At 36.1% G+C, this 23,598-nt stretch overlaps 1 protein-coding gene and 1 pseudogene across 1 annotated transcript; both read right to left on the bottom strand.

Moving 5' to 3' along the window:
* LOC125274451 (heme oxygenase-like) lies at window positions 1–4,713 on the bottom strand. Its single transcript, XM_048200867.1, has 7 exons — window positions 4,569–4,713; window positions 4,414–4,458; window positions 4,136–4,247; window positions 2,555–2,770; window positions 605–877; window positions 420–522; window positions 1–338 (listed from the first exon to the last, which is right to left on the bottom strand). The coding sequence occupies exons 2-7, from the start codon at window positions 4,452–4,454 to the stop codon at window positions 235–237; spliced, it is 849 nt and encodes a 282-aa protein (XP_048056824.1). The 5' UTR covers window positions 4,455–4,458; window positions 4,569–4,713; the 3' UTR covers window positions 1–234.
* Window positions 4,714–8,178: 3,465 nt separating this feature from the next.
* On the bottom strand, window positions 8,179–23,265 carry LOC125274450 (annotated as a pseudogene).
* Window positions 23,266–23,598: the final 333 nt, after the last annotated feature.

Genomic DNA, 23,598 nt, shown 5'->3' on the forward strand with positions numbered 1-23,598 from the left:
TTTGAGAAAAATGAGTAAGATTTTATTATAAAAATAAAATATTAACAATACAAATCCATATATACAGTTACAAAATGATTCCGACAAAGGAAATTTTCCAAAGGATCTGTCATTTGAATAACTATGAACTAACACGTTTATTATTGACGATATGATAAAATAATACATTTGATGTCTCCAACATGTGACTTCATGTTTAAAAAGTGCTAATGATGAGGTGGTTTGAACAGGGGTTTAAAAGGCATAGACCATCCCGACGGCCAGAACCACAAACACACCGAGCAGCGTCCGCAGGAACCGCGGCATCAGAGACGAGGAGCTCTGCAGCGCTTCATCACCTGAGGAGAACATGACAAAACACTTCAGTCACGGCAGACCGAAACATGCAGCAAAAGCACAAAGACGAGACAGTGTTTTACCTGCCGTCGTTGTTGTGTTCTGCTTGTGTTGTGTGCGTCTCTGTCTCATTTCATTTTCCGTCTCTGACGCGCAGCTCACCGAGTCCTGCAGCTCGTTAAAGACCTGAGGAACAGAAAACGAACTGATCAGCTCATCCACAGCAGCTGCAGTCGCTCGAGTGGAAGGAGCTTGAGCAGTCGCTCACCTGGATGTTGAGCTCGAATGCGGTGACGGCCTCCTGCAGCACGCCGCTCCTCTGAGTCTCCGTCAGCTCGATGCTGTTCATGCGGCTCCTGTACAGCTGCTTGAAGAGGTTGGGGCTGCTCACACCGGGAAACGAGAAGAACGACAAGCCCTCTCCGTTCTTCAGCCCTAATGACTTCTGCGTGATGCGGCCCAGCACCTGCCCGCCCGACAGGTCGCCCAGGTAGCGCGTGTACGCGTGAGCGACCAGATATTCAGGGTGATCTCTGCCCACCTGAGACACAACACAACCGATTCAGAGCAAAGTCACGATACTCTCGAAGGACAGACCGTGTAAGATGACCTTTGACATTTTAAAAGTGATACTTCACAATAAGGTTCCTTTTGTTAAAGTTCACCCAAAAATGAAAACCCTCAACCCATCCTTGGTGTGTATGACATGTTCTTTCAGATGAACACAATCAGAGTTATATTAAAAAGTATTCTGGCTCTTCCAAGCTTTATAATGGCAGTGAATGGAGGGTGAGATTTTGAAGTCCATCCATCCATCATAAAATTAGTCCATACGGCTCCAGGCGAAGCGATGGGTTTTTGTAAGTTTCTAAAGGTTTAAATATGGATATTTTTCTTACAAAAACCCATCGCTTTGCTTCAGAAGGCCTTTATTAACCCTGTGAAGCCGTATGGACTAATTTTATGATGGATGGATGCACTTTTTTGGGCTTCACAATCTCACCCTCCTTTCACTACCATTATAAAGCTTGGAAGAGCCAGAATATTTTTTAATATATCGATTGTGTTCATCTGAAAAAAGATCATCATATACACCTAGGATGGCTTGAGGGTGAGTAAATCAGGGGATAATTTTAATTTTTGGGTGAACAATCCCTTTAAAATTAATTGACTACATTAGTTCACATGATCCAACACTTCTAAAGCATTTTATTGTCACCCCCCATTTTTGAACCTAGACATAAAAATGCACTATCCAAACTTAAATTGTTATAATTCATGAACACTTTTGAATACAGACATAAGGTTGGTCTCTTTTTAATAAAGATTGTTGTGGCAGTGAAATAATTTCAAAAAATGAAAGTATAAAAAGTTATACAAGTTTAAATTTACTGTAAAGAGAATGTACTGTACTATTTTTATTATATTTTATATAAAATAAATATTTTACAAAATTGTTTTTAATCCAAAATTGCTATAAAATTAAAGCCATATGACTCAATAAGTTGTGTTCCAAATTTGAAGTTGATATGAAAAAAATTGAGGTTCCTATGCAATTTTATTTCGGCGTTATACCAAAAAAAGCCACCGGGTGACACCCAAACTCCATTGAATTATGTTTCTGTCACAAATGCATACATTTCTCTTTCAATATTACTTCTATAACAAAATAGAAGTAGAAAATCACCAAATATGGAATCTTGAGACTCTTTCCAATGATATGTATTTTGTCAAGATTATAAAAAGTTTTGATTCTAAAAGACAACCTGCACTAAGGGGGAGGAGACCGGTAAAAGATTTTTAAGTACAATTTTTATGGTAAAGCAATGTCCGATTTCAAAATGGTTTCAAAATTTTGAGGTTTTTAGCTTTCAAATGATATATAATTTATGATAATTGCTAAAATATTTTTTGTGAAAAAGGTCAGAACTCATATTATGATTTACATTTTTGAGGGGCACTCTAGTCATAAATTAATCTATTACTGTTCCTACATAACAAAAAAAGTGGTCAAATATCTATTTAGGAGTCTTAGACCTTTCCAACGATATATAATTTGTCATGATTAGATTTTAATTGTTATAAAGTGAAGTAAACTTAGCCATCCCGTATACGGGACGGTGACAGTTATTAAGCATGATTCTCAGTCAATAATCCCAAAATGGCCAGATATCAATAGATGAATTGTCTCTGATTGTTTCTGCAGCTCTGTGCTCACCTCTCTCAGTCTCTGGGCGTATCTCAGCGTGGCGGCCGGCACAGTGATCTTCTCCTTCCAGTTCTGGCCGTAGAAATGCTCCAGGTCTTTCTCAATGGACTCCAGCCTGCCCAGTTCCTGTGGGAAGTATATGGGAGCCACGGCATCATGGGAGGCGTTCCTGTCCAGCGCTTCCTCCAGCGCCTCGTATATCTTATACAGCGAACACAAGAGCATCTGAAATACAGAGCAGAAGAAACCAGGTTAGATTCTACAGGGAATCAGTATGAAGACTAAATCTAAATCTAATTAGACTGGTTAACAGTGTTGGTGTGTTGTGATTGGTCAATACAGTGTTCTAGTGGTGATAATGTCAGTAGGTTAAAGGGTTAGTTCACCCCAAAATGAAATTTCTGTCATTAATGTCGTTCCAAACCTGTAAGATATTTTTGATGAAATCTGAGAGGTTTATGACTCGTCCATAGACAGCAATATAATCAACACTTTCAAGGTCCAGAAAGGTACTAAAGACATCGTTAAAACAGTCATGTGACTGCAGTGGTTCAACCTTAATGTTATGAAGAGACGAGAATACTTTTTGTGCGCAAAAACAAAACAAAAAATAACGACTTTATTCAACAATCTCTTCTCTTCTGTGTTATTCTCATACGTTGTTTACGTCCAGCGCTTCCAGGTTCAGAACGCCGACTCATTATTGGCCGGATCCTGTGTCAGTATCACACGCATGCGTCGTGTTGATCACGTGATCAGCTTTGGCCAATACTGAGCCGGCATTCGGACGTAAACACGCTGTGTTACTGCGTCACCTGCGTAATATAATAACAGCGAAGAGAAGAGATTGTTGAATAAAGTTATTTTTGTTTTGTTTTTGCGCACAAATCCACTGCAGTCACATGACTGTTTTAAAGATGTCTTTAGTACCTTTCAGGACATTGGAAGTGATAATAACATCGCAGTCTATCAGAGGTCAAAAATCTCAGATTTGTTCAAAAATATCTTAATTTGTGTTCCGAAGATAAATGAAGGTCTTACAGGTGTGGAACGACATGAGGGAGAGTAAATAATGACAGAAATTTTCATTTTTGGGTGAACTAACCCTTTAATACTAACAACTAACTTTACACAGCAAAATCCCCAGAGTTAAATCAACTCTGCTCAGAGTACATATGGTCCCTCTCTAACCTTAAAATAACACTGAAGCAGAGTTAAAGTTAATGAGATAATTAAATTATGATTGAGCATTAGTGATGAACACCTGCTGTTAACAAGCAGAATCACTGAAGAGAAACACAATAACCACAAATGACTTCCAGCCACAGTCTTAGATGAAATCAAATGAAGATAAAAGACATGAAATCTCTCAGGATCTGAATAAACAACTCCACAAACAGCATATTAACTTTAACTTTGCTTCAGTGTTATTTTAAGGTTAGAGAGGGTCCATATGTTCTCTGAGCAGAGTTAATTTAACTCTGGGGATTTTGCTGTGTAGTCATGATTGACTGAATGATATTTTTGACATTTGATTATAGTGAATAAAGGCATTCGCTGTCGTATAAAATACGCCGCAGTTTCAATTACCTGGTACTGTCGGAGGGACACGTTTCCTCTCTGGTAGCTCAGCATCAGCTCCGTGTTCTCGGCTCGCACATGACTGTCTTTAGTCGCAGCTTTGATCTGCTCTGATAGTTCACTGAACATGTAACAAACAATCACATTAAAGTCTGCAGCTGTAACCATCAGTACAGAAATCTTCTCAAACACACCACAACAATCACACACCTAAAACATCTGTCTGCACTTTTAAATATTCAGATAAATTTGTATTTATAGATATGAGAGCTGTCTGTTAGTTTCACCTGTCTGTGATGGCCGTCTGTGTTTTCTCAATCGTCTCCATTTCTCTGGAAAACAAATCAACACTTGTGAATAAACACTCATGTGAATATAACTGCATCATCTGATGAAGCAGACAGTACATTAAAAAATCAAGGCGGACTCCAGGTTTACTCACTCTGTCTGTATGTGTCGGTCCTCTGCGGATATCCTGAATGTGAGCAGCTCAAGATCTCTCAGTGATGTGAAATCCGAGTGCTGCTTCCTCCTCTTTTATACCTCCCTCTCTCTCTCTCTGAGTGTAACAGGAAGTCAACAGCAGCACAGTTCAGCAGAACTCGAACAAAGGCAGGGGGAAAGGGAGGAGTGGAGCTAAACATGACACGACACATTCATCAGCTCAGGAGGAGGAGAGATGTTGAAAACATGACTGAGGAGAATTTCAATCACATGAGCAGCTACAGATGTTCACATGAAAGTGTGATATATGGGATTGTCTGTTCTCTGAATGTGACTATTTATTCATATCATTATTCACAATAATGTTATATGTTCATATTCTGACCAAACCTGTCTGTGTCTTATAGCCTACTTTTTATATACATGTCTTGTTATATTTATATGTGTGCACTGGAAGCTTCAATACCAAGTTATGCAATAAAGCTGTTTCTGATTCTGAATAAATGTAGAGATGTAGTTCAGAGGTCATGATCAGCTCTAAAACACAATCAGTGTCAGAGAGAAAGAACATTATAATAGTTTCTGTCTCACACAGAATACTGTGAGTCTGTTATGAAGATCACCTGACATAAGAGAGACCTGACACGAGATTTATTGGCTGTGATTCGCTGAGCAGCGATAAGAAACGCAGCAGTAAATCTGGACTGGAGCATGACTCAGCCGAATGTTGAAACCATGAGTCAGCGTGAACGCGCTAAACATGAGCAAGAGTGAGAGCGCGTGCTAAACATGAGGAAGCAGAAAGGCAAGTAAACGTGAATCGACACAATCCAGAACTCTGAACCTTTGAACGAGCTCTTTCAACACTGATTGCATGATTCATTATGTAAACACACACATATATATATAGAGAGAGAGAGAGAAAGAGAAAGAGGCTATATCTATCTATCTATCTATACACTGCCCTCAAAAAGTTTGGAAACGCCCTAGAAAAGTGGGGTTTTGGACACTATTGGCATGAATCCTTCTTAATTTGTGATCATTTTGCACTGATAAGGGACAACACAAACTACGAAATCATATTTTATTACATAAACAGTTTATACATAGAAAAAACTTCATCAAAATATCCAGCATTAGCAGCTATCTGACCTAAACTGGGTTCTGATTGGTTCATTGTATTCTCAAACTTAATTGGCAATCAATTGTTGAAGCTATTAAGGTGTGCTGACCCAAACATCTTTTACAAACCTGGGCCAAGTTTAAACCAGTAACCAGCATCACAGCTGGCAAAGGGGCATGTCTGACTTTGACATGTATATATTGCCATTATTATGTAATCAAAATGAAAATTACTATTGCTGGTCTTCAATGATAATGTCAAGTTACTTTAATGTATTTACACCAAAAAATGATAAGGATTTATGCTGATATCGTCCAAAACCACACTTTGCCAGGGGTGTTTCCAAACTTTTGGAGGACAGTCTATCTATCAGAATCAGAAAGAGCTTTATTGCCAGGTATGTTGTTTACACATACTAGGAATTTGTTTTAGTGACAGAAGCTCCACAGTGCAACAGAAGAATAACAAAAGAATAAAATAATAATATACAAATTTACAAGATAGACAAAGTGCAAAAAAAGCAAAAAACAATATATATTATAGACAATTGTATATACAGTTATGTGTGCAAATTGAGATATAAATAAGTGTTTTAAGTAAATAATGTGTAATAGTGTTTTGTGTTCCGTGTTTGTGAGATAGATTGCTTGAGGGAAGAAACTGTTGTATCTATCTATCTATCTATCTATCTATCTATCTATCTATCTATCTATCTATCTATCTATCTATCTATCTATCCATCTAGGTCACAGTTCAGTCTGGGTTGTTTTGACTCATGTAGCTGCAATTTTCCCATTTTTGTCCCAGTACTCCAGTAGTGGTATTAATCTGACGCACAATAGCACTTATGCTTATAGCGACACATCTGGTGATGCATCCGGTCTGGGACACTGATGGTGATGACACCATGTACTTCATTGTACAATGAATGGCACTGATTTTTTTTTTTTTCAACCATCCGGGGCTTTTGGGGGGGCTTAACATGCTCAAAAACTCTTGAAAATTGGCACACATTAGGATGCCGCAGAGGCTGGCGACACAGGGCCCCCCTGAATAGGGTCTGAAAACTTGGCTCATATATCAAACACACTTGCACGTATTAGTATGAAACTCAGTACACATATAGACCTCATAGGGCCGAACAACTTTCATGCTCTAAGTTATACGCCAGCTCAACAGGAAGTCGGCTATTATGGGTTGTTTGGAAAACTCATGCTCTGGAATTTGATATACTCTTCCTAGGCGATTAATCTGATCATGACCAAACTCTGTCAGCATGAAGTCAAGACACTGATGATGCGAAATTGTGAGCGGATTTTTGATATCTCGAACGGTTTGGCCGTGGCGAGGCAACGAATTTATGGAAAGAAAAGGGAAACAGGAAATGTGTTTTAACTTCTGCATGCATTAATTGATTTTTATGAAACTTCAGCTGTGTGTTCGTTGTAGGAGTCCGATCACATGGATGTGACTATTGTGAGTCAAAGTTATAGCGCCACCAACTGGCAGCAGGAAGTGTGTCACTTTCAAAATGCTTTGAGATCACCCTCTTATTTTTACCTGATTTGTTGATTTGCAATAATGTCAAGACGTGGCAAATGTAGACCTGTGAAAAGATTTTTGATATTTTTCAAACAATGTTGCCATAGCAACAGATCAAACTTCAATATTTGTTTTGGATGCTTTTGAGACTCTTAGCATGCATCAAATTGCATGAAACTCGACACACGTGTCAGGATTGTCATCCATTAGACATGGGCAAAGCCTCAGAAACAGGCAGGGAGGAGGGCCTCTATAGCGCCACCTTTTGACAAAAGGGATTAGCTTAACCTACAGTCATCAAATTCAGTACACATATTGTTCTCATCGAGCCGGACAACTTTCTAATTTTCAGTCATTAGCTCCGACCAACAGGAAGTCAGATATTTTGGTTTGAATGTGGATTTTTCTCACTCTCTCTTCAGTCAGAGAGTGCGCACACTGTACAAAACTCTTCATTTCAGCAATGACTAATCTGATTGGCCATCACATTCATAAGCTCAACAGAAATGTGTGTGATTGGTTATAATGCTCAATGCTGCAAAACGAAATCTGATGGAATGCATCAGTCAAATGAACTTTAAGTAACCAATATTATCACTTAAACATATTCTGTTTTTTAAAAAGTCAGTTACCTTTTTATTTTCTATTCCATGGCAGAAATCAGCATTCCTATGCGTAAGTGGAAAAAATAACACATGCACAATCCAGCACACATTCCTACTCCTCTTCTTCTTCCTTGTCCTGATCCATCTATTCCTCTCCCAGACATTTTTTTTCCTCTCTCTGCTTGTCTGTGTTGTTCTGCATCCTCAAACAAAAAACCCATTACTGTGTATGTCCAAGTAATGAAAAGAACTTCAACACCTGACTATGCTTTAGGGAAATTTACAGTTAAGACCCAGGGACCAGAAAGGATGAATAAAGACCAGGAGTCAGAGATGCAGTCAATTGAAGAAAAATTTACTGAAGAAAATAGTTTGTAGTTTCATTATCACAAGTCAGCTTCAGTATTTGCGAGGAGCTCGTAGGCCGCTCTGCGTACAAACTCAATATAGCAGAAATTATACTCTAACAAACATCACTAACTACATCATTGAAAAAAAAAGAAAAAGAAAAGGATTCGGATTGGTTAAACACATGTACGTTTAGTCTAAAAGCAACTCTTCAAGGATTATTTAGGTGACAACAAGATTAGAGTTTTGCACATGAAGTGTATATCAACCCTCCTCAGCGTCATTATGTCTGAGGATGTCCATGTCCATTCTGTACTGGGTGCAGTTTTCCATCTCTCTGGAGTCCAGTCCTGCACAGAGAGATACTAACACATGCACATAGAGAGAGGAAACATCTACTTCAAGGAGGAGTAGCTCTCAGACTCTCATTCGAATCAGTAATAAATGCAGTTTCTCACAGAAAGAAGTTCAGACGATATTCAACTTTATTTTTTAATGTAGAAAAAAAGAGGCCCTGATGATCTTTGTGAATGAAGGCAGTCAAAGTGGGCCTGAGGAGTTAAAAACATGTGACCCATGCTGGCAAAAAGAGTTGGGATATGCACAGGCTAATAGACCCTTCACTGGGACTTTGATTGACAGGTGATGTAACCAATCATAATGCAACTTAATTGTCAATTTAAAAAAAACTGTAATAGAAAGCAATCATTTTCAAAGGTGTTTCAGCCACTAGTATGTCATGTTGAGGGTTCACAGTCATCTCTAAGCTGCTTGAACATTGACGGTCTTGAATCCACGGAGGATGATGGGCATATTTGTCAACGCTAAACTACCGTGAAGCATCTTGTCACCCGTCATCCTGGGAATGATATTGACGGACCTCCAAATGGTTTCTCCAGGCTGGATCATAAGGCTGAGATATAAAGCAAAGGACATTTTAAAGACTAAAACAGGCAAGCATCACTGATTATACTGATCATGGTTAGAAATAGTCATTTACACAAAAAAGGGTGCATTGCATCAATAAGGATTCATCTCAAAGGCTTTTATTCATGCATTGATCAGCAAACATTCATAGATCTCAACCGTACTTGCTTGATGCATAAGAACAAACTTACCATACTTGAGTTCCTGATCAATGTTGTGATATGTGAATAAAAGCCTAAATTAAATCTGTTTATCATATAAAACAACAATCGTGTCTCTTCAGACGACTTGGATTAAACCACTCCATATATATGGATTTATTTAACCATCTCTTTAAGCATCAGTTTTGGGTGAACAGACTTTCAATGGAGGGATGGAAATCTTTCAGATTTCATTACAAATATCAGTTACTTTCTCACTAAAGAAATGGAAAGTCAGAAGACAGAAAGTGCTGTGTTTTGGATATTAAATTACTTTATCTCAAACAAGCTAATTATGCTGAGACAATCTTTGATTTTTCTGAAAACAGTTACACTGTGATGCTTTCTAAACATTAATCTTGTCTGAACATCAACCAAAGGTGTGTATTTAGGACGGAGCTATCTGTTTGTCTGACCAATGACAGACAGGGATGTGTTTGGAAAACCTTTTGAAGAACAGTCACTGAAATTTTTCTATTTTTGTGAATTTGTTCAGCGTTCTTCTCAGCAAAGAGCTATAAAACCTGAAATGTACCTGATCTGGACCTTCTCCTGTAAGAGTCCTGAACCCTCTACGGTGAGTTCCCCGCTCACTGCAACATCAAACGTGTTGGTAAAAGTCACCATGGCGAGCTGCTGCTCGTTGATGATGACCGAGCGCTTGTTTTGAACCTGAAAAAAACAAACAAACAAAAACACAGGGTTTGCACCAAACTGCTTTAACTCAGTTCATTTTTAATGCAAATAAAAATCTTTATAATATCTTAAAAATCCTCATAATGCCCTTAATCTTGGAGTAATACGTGTCTTTATTAAATAATGAAAAACAAGCTGAAAATGGTTTAATTTAGTCACAAAACGAAAATCTTGCATTTGCAAATTATTGGATGGGACTCGTTTTTGTCCACTGTGAATTGATTGGTATGAAAGGGGATCTATATATATATATATATAGTGTCTGATGGGCCACCAGTACGTGTATTTTGAGGGCAGGGCTCTTGATGTAGAACTCCTCTGAAGCCAGCACTCTCTCCTCAGACTCCACATCCGCTATAACCACAGCCAGGTTAACCAGATGATCCTCCATCACCTCCTTCGCCATGTACTCCTCGAAGGAGATCTCGTGTTTTACAGTCATGACTGGTGGAGAACAACAAACAGGAATCATGAAGTTGACTGTGCAATCCCTTAACGAATCATTTCAACACATTTTGGTGGTATTCAAAAAGTCCAATAACATCCAGATGGGTGTTGTTGCATTGTAAGGCTTGTTCAATGTCAAATTGGGTGCATTGTGGGGTTTTATGGCCTGTTTTCCCAAAAGATAAAGACTGTAATTTTAAATTTTTTGTGCATATCTGCAAAAAGCAAAATCTGTAATTTTTGGGTTTTATTTTTTTAAATTGGGGCAATTAGTTTGGCTGCACTGCTCAGCAAACTCTTTATACTTCTTAAATTTCTTAATATCCAAAACAAAAAAAGACTAATTAGATTGCGGATCGAGATCCTGAAAAAAATTAGGATATTTTTTAAAAACATCTGCAGGTTCAAATTTCTGGTTATAAGTAAGCTACATTTTAAACTCATTTTAAGCAGTTTTTGTTGATCAGTATAGGTCGCAGAACTCTTACTTTCATACGGGCCGATCTTCAGATCATTCTCGGCCTTCCAGAAGGCTTCAGTGGGATTGCAGTTGTACTCTTTGCTCTGAGCGTTCACATGTTTTCTCAGCATTTTCGGAACATCCCCTTTGTTAGTGATTATGACGTTGAAAGAAATGTTTTCTCCGACTATGGGAGCTTTCAAGAGCTGGAGAGAAACTGCAATGCCCTCAGGAACTGCATGAATTGACACACACAATTAAATGTTAGATCTCTGTGTCACATTACTCAAACAAGGAGCTGTGTTTATGAGGGGAAGACTCAAACAAGTTCTCCGATATCCTTCTCCAGCTAGAAGAGAGTGTTTATGAGTTATATCTCTGGGTCACATTACTCAAACAAGAAGCTGTGTTTATGAGGGGAAGACATGCTAGAACAACACTGTTCTATCCCCTTCTCCATTGGAAACAATCTCTGTGTTGTCATATTCTCAAACAAGGAGCTGTGTTTATGAGGGGAAAAAATGCTAGAACATACCAACTGTTCTCCAATCCCCTTCTCCATTGGAAACTAGAAGAGAGTATTTGTAAAATGTAGATGAATAACAAAAAATATATAAAATGAAATGTTATATCTCTGTGTTCAGTCATATTACTCAAACAAGGAGCTGTGTTTATGAGGGGAAGACATGCTAGAACATACCAACTGTTCTCCGATATCCTTCTCCATTGGAAACTAGAAGAGAGTATTTGTAAAATGTAGATGAATAATATAATATATATATATATATATATATATATATATATATATATATATATATATATATTTTTTTTTTTTTTTTTTTAAATATTACTATTATTATCTATCTGCTATCTATCTATCTATCTATCTATCTATCTATCTATCTATCTATCTATAAATAATTTATTTTTCATGCATATTTATATATTTTTATTAATTACAATTGTGTATGCTTGCACCAAGACAAATAAAAGATTACTAAAAAATGAAATACACACAGAACACACACACATATATATATATATATATATATATATATATATATATATGTGTGTGTGTGTGTGTGTGTGTGTGTGTATATATGTGTATGTGTATATATATATATATATATATATATATATATATATATATATATATATATATATATATATATATATATATATATATATATATATATATATGAAGACTTCAGATGCAAAAACCTCTAAGTGCTGTCTAAAATTAGCATTTTTATCAGGCATGTTTATGTTCAGTTATTTCAATATTTTCATTTTAATGGCAATAAATAGTGAAATTACTGAGTCTGAACATAGGAGTCTGAAAATTTCAGATGGCACTTAGAGGCTTTTGCATTTGAAGTCTTTATATGTCTGTGCTCTCTCTCTCTCTCTCTGTGTTTCCCAGGTATATTTCATTTTTTATTATTATTTTTTATTTGTCTTGGTGCAAGCATACACAATTGTATTTTGTGACTGATTTCATTTTTTTCTCTCTTGTTGAAAAGTATCACTAAAAAGATATAGACTTGATTATTAATATGATTTTAATGGACACTGAGTAAATTTATCAGTCATGTGTGTCAAAATGTATCCTCAAAGTCTTCCAGAAACCTGTTTTTTTTTTTTTTTTTTTTTTTTTTACAATGATTATTTTGGAAATGTTGATACTAGTTAGATAAATTGTAATAAATGGAATGATAAAATGGCTTACGGCTTTCAACTCTGGAAGCGATGGGGTAAACACATCTCATGCCATCTAAATGAGAAAGAAATTAAATGTTTGAATAAAGGTTTATTTAGAAGTAAGTATTTTTTTTTTTTTCTCTTATTCTCTTACCCTTCTTAGGTTTGTATTCTGCCGTGATATCCTGCATTTTCTTGGATCCGGGATGTTTGGTACAGATCAGGGCTCCGACTCTGTCCTTTTCAACAGTGTATGATAATCTCTTCCCATTTCTCAAGATTATTTTATGCACATCTGCATTCACTTCTGCATAAACGAACGGCACATCGAATGGCATGTCCACCTTCTTCTCGGAAATGGCTTTAACAGCAGCAGGGCCACAGCGGAATATTCCTGTGACAGAGTATCATTCATTTGGTGTTTTAGCATAAAGAGCATCATATCCTTGCTGAAAAATAACTTTTTTTTTTTTTGCACAGATTAAATACACAAGTTTCTATATGCATTAAAATGACTGTAATGACCAACCCCCGCTCTGCTCTTGAGGTGTGGGGTCAACAACCTGCCAGCCATCATAACCTTGACCCAGATCAGGCCTCTTCATCCAGCTCTCCACCCACACATGGAAGTTCCTGAAACAGGCCAAGCATTTTGCCTTAGCATGCATTAAACAGCTATTTCATGATATTACTCTTTTTTTTATCAAATAAATGCAGCCTTGACAAACATAAAAGAGACTTCTTTCAAATGCATTTCACAATCTTACCGACTCCAAACTTTTACACTCAAGAAGGCGCCGCGGACGGCTGCCTCGGTTTGGAGCTCTTCCATTCTTCTTTTGTTTTTGTTTGTTTGTTCTGCCTTTGGTCATTCTTTTCCTCACAGTTTTTACAGGAGACAAACTACTTAATATTAGACAACACACACCAGACAATATTTTTCCGGTTTTTGAACGTCAAACATGCTGTCAGACGGATGTGAGGGAAGCGAGCTCTATGTCTCCATCTTGAAAACGCCACGCTGATATTGATCCTTGTTTATTTCTCCATTTGTCCCAAAGTCTGCTTGCCTCAGTTGATCTATGTTTGCGTTTTTTATTTATTGTCTGTACTCGCCAATGAATAATCGTGATTCAAGATGACTGAGCGACACAACAGCGGTGTGCTAGATGCTGTATAACCAACACTTTTGCATTCGTCCACGTGAGTCGCCATGGTTTCTACAAGCAGAAACTGAGGATAGCAGTGGATATTACATCATTGACAATTGATTTTGGCAATATTGAGATTAAACGAATTCGATTAAGTAACCATAATTGCATTAAACTAGGTGGTGTAAGCATGTATGGCATGTAAACACTTTAATTGCATCATTACCATTCTAACCAAAGTGTGCATGTGATCAGACGTACACGGATGCCGTGTGTTGTTCATGCAACTTCATGAATGAAAGTTTTCTCTTTACTAAATCGCTGAACTCTGTCAACACAACTCGCTGCGCCGTATCTTCATCCAGACAGCGCAAAGAACGTGCCGGACAGCTTAGGCAAACCTGGTATTGCGCCATATAATATCTAGTACCCTGTTTACACCTGAATTATGTGAAAACATGGCCTAAAAAAGCTACTCTGAAAAGCTGAAAAGAAGAAAACAAACAAACAAACCCAAAAAACAGTTTTCAGCTTTCAGAATGTAACTCACCAGATGCTATCCCGGCCTATGGACAGCTTTTGCCCCATCTCTGAGTAATATTCCTCAATCACCATGTTGTCATTTGTGTCGTGGCCGGAGTTGAAGTTGGTGACCACTCGAGTCGGGATGCCGAGGGCTCTCATTACTGTTACACAAACAACTGCATTTGATATTGATCATCAACAGCACTAATTAAATTACTAATGACCCATTCAAGGAACACTTCATGCAAAAACAATGTTGCACACAATTATAAACCAAGCACAGATTATTTCCATTCAGTCCATGAAACACAAAAAGAAAATGGCCATTGTTTTTTTTAAGAGTTTGGCTGTATAAATCACAGTATATTTTCTTTTGAACGGTAGTGTAAGACCTCACACCTGTACACATGACAGCAGCGAACACCCAGCACTGCCCGTATTTCACGGGTCTGAATTGTGATTCTGACCACATCCTGAGAATATCTCCACTGCCGGACCACGTCGAGGGGTGGACACCGCCGCTGTAGTTGTCTGACCAGTTCCCCTGCAACACCCCTTTGTCGTCCTGACAGTTCACCTGCTCAGAAAGACAGACTTTATTAGCAGATTGAGAGTGGCAGTGGAGAGCAGAGAATGAGAGGAGGAGATCCTCACCATAGCGGAGATCACGCGGCTGATGTACACCGGACTGCTGCGGTTCAGCAGATCTTTCCTCATGTCGGCTTGAGATTGAGGACTTATCTGCAGCAACTGCATACAGATGTCCAGCATCCCTTTATCATACTGAAAATACATTGAACAGGAGTTAATGAGAAACAATTTTCCAGTGCTGTGCCATTAAAGTCAATGGTCAAACATCTCACCTGATTAAAAGACCAGGGTCTGAGGACCATCTCAGAGGGGGTGCCCTTATACAGCACGCCATAATCACAACTGACGTATTCATTCCTCAGTTCCTCCGACGGCAGGAACACTGCATCATCTGCAGAATAACAAAACTGGATTTTTGTTGATTGATCTTTGTATAATGATAATAAATGAAAGCAAAAGGGACACAAGGATCAAAGCTGTGCATCACAGTTAATTGATGTAGTTTTGTACATATGGATGTAAACTTCTGTAAAAGGGCAAGAGATGTAAAACAATAAAAGATGATTTTTGAAGGATCATGTGACACTGATCAGTGTAATGATGCTGAAAATTCAGCTTTACATGACAGGAATGAAATATATTTTACAATATATTATATAACTGTTCATTCCAGTGAGATGCATCATAAATGAAAGACCACAAATGTGCAATATACTGTATGTTGTCTTGTTTCATACTGTTACAACAGACAAAAAGCAGCGACTGAAAAGAGCTTTAGCCATAGATATTCTTGTTACCATGCCATAGTGTTACATTATTCTCCTGATGTCTGAAAACAGAACATGAAGGAAATTGTACAGATTATTCAGCCAAACTGACAGATGAGGATTTTTGGGTAACACTTTAGATCAAATTTAGAAGATAGTTCCTTATTAGCTAATCAACAATTACCTAATGAGATTACCATCATTAATAACTACACTGTAAAAAAAATCCCAGTAAAATTTACGGTAAAAAACCGGCAGCTGTGGTTGCCAGAACTTTACAGTAAAAAATACAGTAGTAACGTAAAAAAAAAATCTGTTAAATTTACGGTAAAATAACGTATTTCATTAACTGATATAATGTTAATTTACCAACCTAATGAGGTACTAACATCTGTTTTGTACCTTTATAATACACTGACAGTCATCAAACACAGTGGTGATGAGAGTCACATGATGAATCAAAGTTCATCACAAGCAGATATTCTACAAGCTGAGAAGGACAATACGGTAACACTTTAGAATACTGATCCTTCATTAATGAATAACTACACAGGAACAAATGAGTAATGCATTATTAACACTCTAGTAACTACTATTAACTAACAAGTAACTCTGATGAATGAATTAGTAAGTAATAGTGCTCAGCTGAAGGTGGTAGTTCACTATTAACTAATCAGTAACTACTGTTTTTTTCATACCTCCCAGAGAACTACTAAGAACTACTATATACAGGTTCGTAATTAATGTGAATAATGAATAATGTATAATTAATTCTATAGTAAAGGCTTTGGTAAACCACTAGTAATGAGTGAAGTATTACCAAATACCTAAGAAGGAATTACTAATTATTTGGATCAGTATTCTAAAGTGAAAAACATGATAACTCTCTAGTAACTACTGAAGTCACTGTAAACTTTTGAGGTTTTTGTAAAGTATTGGATAGTAATAACTCAAGAGTTACTATATAACTCTAAAGTAACTACTACTTTTTTGGATCAGTATTCTAAAGTGAAGATCATAGTAACCCACTAGTAATTACTTAAGTGTTACCAAATATATCATAAGGAATTACTGTACAAAAACATACAAAAACATCAAAAGTTTACAATGACTTCAGTAGTTACTAGAGAGTTATCATGTTTTTCACTTTAGAATACTGATCCAAATAATTAGTAATTCTTCATTAAGTATTTAGTAATACTTCAGTCATTACTAGTGGTTTACCAAGGCCTTTACTTTAGAATTAATTATACATTATGCATCATTCATGTTAATTATGAACCTGTATATAGTAGTTCTTAGTAGTTCTCTGGGAGGTATGAAAAAAACAGTAGTTACTGATTAGTTAATAGTGAACTACCACCTTCAGCTGAGCACTATTACTTACTAATTCATTCATCAGTTACTTGTTAGTTAATAGTAGTTACTAGAGTGTTAATAATGCATTATTCATTTGTTCCTGTGTAGTTATTCATTAATGAAGGATCAGTATTCTAAAGTGTTACCGACAATACTAATATATAGAAGGAGCACACAGTGTCATTCACACACACACTAAACACCATCATGGTAACATGCATGAAATTTTAAAAATGCAATAAACATTAATTTAACAACATTAGATGTAACATAAAACCCTAATGTACATAACTGATTAGAAAAAAATGAGAAAAACTAAGAAGAAACAGAGTTATTTCAACGAAAATATATCAAATGAGAAGTGTCACGCAGGGAATTGTGGGAATGTCAATTTACGGTTTTTCACTGTAAATTTTACAATGAATTGTTATTTTTCACTTCCAAAAACTGTGAATTTAATGGTATTTTACCGTAAAATTACATTAAATGTAGCGTTAGATCTATTACAGTTATTCACCGTATATAGTACTGAATCTTTCTGTAAACCAATTGACAGTTTTTCGCCGCAGCATTTTTACAGTCTTTTACTGTTAAAATCGAGGTCATTTTTTACAGTGTATTAACTAACAGACAAATTGTAAAGAACATTATTGTGTGCCTGAGACGTAATCAGTCATCATTTTTACTCTGAATATAGCCATAAAATGCATCATTAATTACTTAACTGTTACCTAGTCACTATGCAGGAACTACTAGAGATCAGGACCGTTATTTTAAAGTGAAAAACATCTTTCTTGAAGAATGACTAGGTATTTGAGCAATTAATCATGTATTTTATGACCAAGTTAAGAGTAAAAAAAGACAATTGCTCACATCTCAGACACTTTAATGTTGTGATTAGTAATTAATTAGTAATTCTTTATAATTTGTTATAAATAGTTACCTATTAGTTCTTAATGATGCCAATCTCATTCTCTAATTATTGATTAGCTAATAATGAACTATCTTAGTCCTAAATTTGATATTACTTACTGATTAGTTAAGCTTGTTTCTATATTAGTTAATGGTAGTAGCTGAAGTGTTAATGTAGTACTACTCATTTGTCCTGCATTACTTCCTGCATAGTGACTTATTAATGGCGGACCATTATTCTAAAGTGTTACTGGTATTTTTTAGCAACCGTATTATTTGAAATTATTTGTTTCAGTCTTTTTGAATGGAACTTCCCCAAACTGGAAATGCCACCTTTAATCTAAAACACAGTAGGCTGGTCAGGAAAAAGGTGATATATAATACAGTTTTTGTTTGTTTGTTTGTTTGTTTGTTTTTTACAATTGCTAACAAGCGTTTACCAATACTTAAAGTACTTTATCTAATCTTTTAACACAGCAACACACCTACATCACACAATTAGCCAAAGAGTTAATCTTCTGCCCCAAACCACATTTTGTTAAATAACTACAAACTCTACATTCATGCTGTCAAACCAACAGGAACATATACACTGTAAAAAAAATTCCGTTGTTTCTACGGAAAAATACCGGCAGCTGTGGTTACCAGAACAGTACTGTAAAAATGACATCAAACCGTAAACATACTTACGGAGTTACATGTGAATTTTACATTTTAAATATGTATATTTAACATTGGATTTCAGTAATATTAACATCATTGTTACACACTGTAAAAAAAAATCCCAGTAAAATTTACGGTAAAATAACGTATTTCATTAACTGATATAATGTTAATTTACCAACCTAATGAAGTACTAATATCTGTTTTGTACCTTTATAATACACTGACAGTCACCAAACTCATCACAAGCAGCTTTTCCACAAGCTGAGAAGGACAACACTAACATATAGAAGGTGCACACAGTGTCATTCACACACACACTAAACACCATCATGGTAACATGCATGAAATTTTAAAAATGCAATAAACATTAATTTAACAACATTAGATGTAACATAAAACCCTAATGTACATAACTGATTAGAAAAAAATGAGAAAAACTAAGAAGAAACAGAGTTATTTCAACGAAAATATATCAAATGTGAAGTGTCACGCAGGGAATTGTGGGAATGTCAATTTACGGTTTTTCACTGTAAATTTTACAATGAATTGTTATTTTTCACTTCCAAAAACTGTGAATTTAACGGTATTTTACCGTAAAATTACATTAAATGTATCGTTAGATCTATTACAGTTATTCACCGTATATAGTACTGAATCTTTCTGTAAACCAATTGACAGTTTTTCACCGCAGCATTTTTACAGTCTTTTACTGTTAAAATCACGGTCATTTTTTTACAGTGTAGTCAATCATTGCGCAATGACTGTCAAAATATATTAAAAGATGATGGAATTACAAAAACTGCATTACTTGTCATGTTTCCGTTCTACATCATACAATAGACAATATGAAATCCATTGTTCCCTTACACACGTTGGAACATATGAAAACTTATTTCCGCTGTCTTTTTTAACTTTAATTGTGATTTTTTTTTTATCTCACAATTCTTACTTTTTTTTTTTCTCACGATTGTGATTTTTCTGGTCAAAATTGCAAGATGTAAACTTGCAATTGCAAGAACAAAAGTCAAAATTGTGAGAGTTGCAATTACCTTTTTTACTTTATTATTCTTTGGTAGAAACAAGTTATAAATAGTAAAAAAAAAAAAAAAAAAAAAGCCATATATGTTGGATCTTTTTGTTGATCACTGGCAGCAATTTCATGTTTTAACTACAGCAACTCCAGTAACCCCTATAGCAGAAAAGTAATATATTTAAAGTACATTTATTTCATATTAAGTATAGTTCAAACCAAGACATATCACTTGAGACTTACTAATATAATAAAAATTAAATAATTAAACTTTATTTGGAGTAGTCTACTAATTATTACATTTTTTACAGCTTTTCTGATCTCAGAAAAAAGAAGAAGTTTGAATTCTGAAATATGTTGCAATTTTATTTATATATATACATTTTTTTTTGCATGACAAAAACACACTTCTGTACATTACAGTTCTTTCTCCTACTCACCTTGGCACCAGGGGTTGCAGAGGAGTGTGAAATGGCCAAGAAAATAGGTTTTGGCACTCCGGCCGGTCTCGATTCTCAGCTGGAGTTTATAGACTCCTACATAAGCAGACGCAGGGCTGGACAGTGAATACTGCCAGTGGACAGGGTGCATACGGGATGGGAAGGCTCTTCTCCTGAATGGCACTCCATTGATTTGGAGAAGGCTGTCTAGACACAGAGAGAGGGACCTCCACATCCAGCGGCCCTGCGGCGAGGAGAGAGCAGTTAGTGAATAAAGTAAGATAGATTTTCCCCATAAAGGAATGTGTAAAAAGAACAATACAACAATGGTGACAGCTCACATGTACAAACTGAATTTCTGTGAATTGAATCTAATCTTTTGTGGAAACAGTCTGTTAACATGGGTTCAATCAGAAATAATATGTTGAGCCAATGGAAACGCGTCAGTCAGTGCATGAGTACTGAACTATATGCTATCTATTTCATCTTACTGTGCTTAAACTTTTAGATACACACAAGGTTTACATAAGCACAGTCGATTATGTCTTAAGTTAATGTACAGTTAGGAGAAAACGAGGTGTGTGTCTGTATATTAGATCAATGCATGAGGTCTTAAAGTGACAGCAGCCTAATGCCTTAATGTTTGTTGATCAAACAACAAAAGACAAAGAGAAAATCACTTACTAACAGGAATCAGTCTATATATTTTTTATACAGTGATGTATAGTGTTTTATTTTTACATTTGTTAATTCAGGTTCTTATTTGTATATTACTGTTAAATATACCTACTGTGAACAAAAATAAAGCAATGTGTATTTCATTTGTATGATATATTGTATTTGTAACATGCATCTTTGTTGTTATTTTTAATAACAATGATAAAATAATTAAATATTTTCACCTGACTGAGCAGTACATGCAAACTAAGTTCCCTATTTTTAACCCCTTAAGTGTCACCTTCCATTTTTGAGAATAGACATGAAAATGCACTATCCAAACTTGATGGTTATAATTCAAGAATGCTTTGGAGTACCTACCTAAGTTTGGTCTTGTTTTAAATATATTTTACTCTAAAATTGCTATTAAGCCATGTGTCTAACCAAGTTGTGTTCCAAATTTGAAGTTGATATCATGAAATGACAAGTTACGCATGTAACCATGGTTCCCTGAGAAGGGAACGAGACGCTACATCAGAGTCTTCGATGCTGTGGGAACGCCTCTGGGTGATTGCATCGTGAAGCATGTGTAAAATCAGCCCAATGGCGTGACGGAACGTCATAGGCGGATGACTTCATCGACCAGGAAACCATAAAGCATACCCAGACCAAACTGTGTTAGCTTGTGTCGCAAGCGATCTGTGATTGAGGGAAGATTAAGTTGGGGCCCTAGATACACCGAGTGAAACCGACATTCTGTCTGACATTCTGTTACAAATTTTATTGTAGTCTTTGTTTTGGTATATATTGTAATCTGTTGCACCACTAATTTCTGTAATAATATAAACTAATTGTGTTTTAAAGGTCCCGTTCTTCGTGATCCCATGTTTCAAACTTTAGCTAGTGTGTAATGTTGTTGTTAGAGTATAAATAAAATCTGTAAAATGTTAAAGCTCAAAGTTCAATGCCAAGCGAGATATTTTATTTAACAGAAGTCGTCTACATCGAACGGCCAGTTTGGACTACATCCCTCTACTTCCTTCTTTAATGACGTACTAAAAAGTTTTTTATAACCTCCGCCCACAGGAATACACAAGAGTCGTTTGTAGAGTGTGTTTGTCGCCATGTCGTCGAAACGCTGTTATTTTCATCCCGCAGTCCAATCACCGGGTCTGATTCCGGCTCAAATTGATAGGGTAAAATTAAAGACATGTTTACAATAACACTGAGCGCGTGCATCTCCACGTTATGGTAAGAGGCGTGAACTTTCCGGGCAAGATGGGCTAAACTGCTGTCGAATCACAACACAGGAACCGCTGGCACAATCAGAACTCGTTACGTATTTCTGAAGGAGGGACTTCATAGAACAAGGAAGTCATCAGCCCGTTTTTATGACAGTGGAAACAGCGGTATACAGATAAGTAAATTATGTGAAAAATACTGTGTTTTTTTACACGCGAAACATGAACACGTTATATTGCACACTATAAACACAATCAAAGCTTCAAAAAACCCACGAAAAACGGGACCTTTAAATACACAGTAAGCAGGTTTATATATTTATCATCAATTAATCAAATTTCATTCAGTCTCATATATTTTAACTATTGATAACTGAATAAATTGAAATTCACAATGCACAGATTCTAAGCAATTTGAATGAATGCAGTTAATAATAAACTAAGTGAAGAAATGATACCTGTTATATTATGGAAGTTTATTCCTTTGATTATTTTTGAAAACTGTGCAGTGCATGGACAGTTTATATGGAACTCAAATACAAAAATCATACATTTAGGACTAAATATTTTAGTGTGTAATTTCTCCAGGTGTTTTTGCAGAATATGCAGTTAGATGAATGACGACTGACGAATTTAATCATAATTGAGATGCAGATGCAGGCACAAGCGCACAAACATACCTAGAACAAAGACCAGTTTTTCCCTCTGTGGATCGAATGGCCGTCCATCATAGTTAATGAGAATTGTGAACGGCTGTCCTCTTCGCAGCACCAGAGTTCTGGAGCTCAGACCGTCGGTCCTGTGCTGGATCTGGTTCCGGACCTGCTGCAGGTCGACATTTTGAACCTTGAACTGTGTACCTATAAAAATGAACACATGTGAAATGATTATGTGGCAGCTGTAAATGTTTTGATGTAAAAATAGAACTGATTTAAAATTTGTTTAATTTGCCAAGGTATAAATTACTCAATATAAAGCAATATAAATGGAGTAGTATTCATGTTTTTAACATAATTATATTTTCAATATTAGAAAAATTATCTGAAAATTGTTTTGCAAGCAAAAAAATTGACATGAACAATTTTCTCAAATTAATAGCTGCAATAATTTGGTTTGAAAAAAGGATTCATGCAATATGTTATTTTAAAAAACATTGCCATAAATAGTAAAATAACTCAAACGCTATAGCCTACTTTTGCCAAAGATTTAACAAAATGCCTTGTAAAATCAATAGATAGACTGAGTGATTACCGTTCATGATGCAGCTGCGTTGTGGTCTGCTGTTAGATTCAGATGCTTCTTTATTGTGCTTTTTATATGGTGTCCTTTGACACCTCCTTTTCCACTGAAGTTGACAGATCACTTTCACGTGAAGTCAGTTCTTGCAAAATATTACAATCAACAGATCCAACACACCTCAAACAAGTACATACATGAGCCCTTCTGAGCCCAAACATGATATTGGGACCGTATATGTGGAGGTATATGCAAAAGTGCAGTTTTTCAGCACATAAACATAACTGTTAAAAGAGAAGTATTAAAAAATCATGGCAATATGATGCGTCCATTGTAATAATTCTTGCCAATAATCGCTGGATCAGTGAGTTGTAACAGCAGTTTAACTTAAATAATTAGACCAA

Source organism: Megalobrama amblycephala, linkage group LG8 (assembly GCF_018812025.1).
Source record: "Megalobrama amblycephala isolate DHTTF-2021 linkage group LG8, ASM1881202v1, whole genome shotgun sequence".
In the NCBI taxonomy this organism is placed as follows: Eukaryota; Metazoa; Chordata; class Actinopteri; order Cypriniformes; family Xenocyprididae; genus Megalobrama; species Megalobrama amblycephala.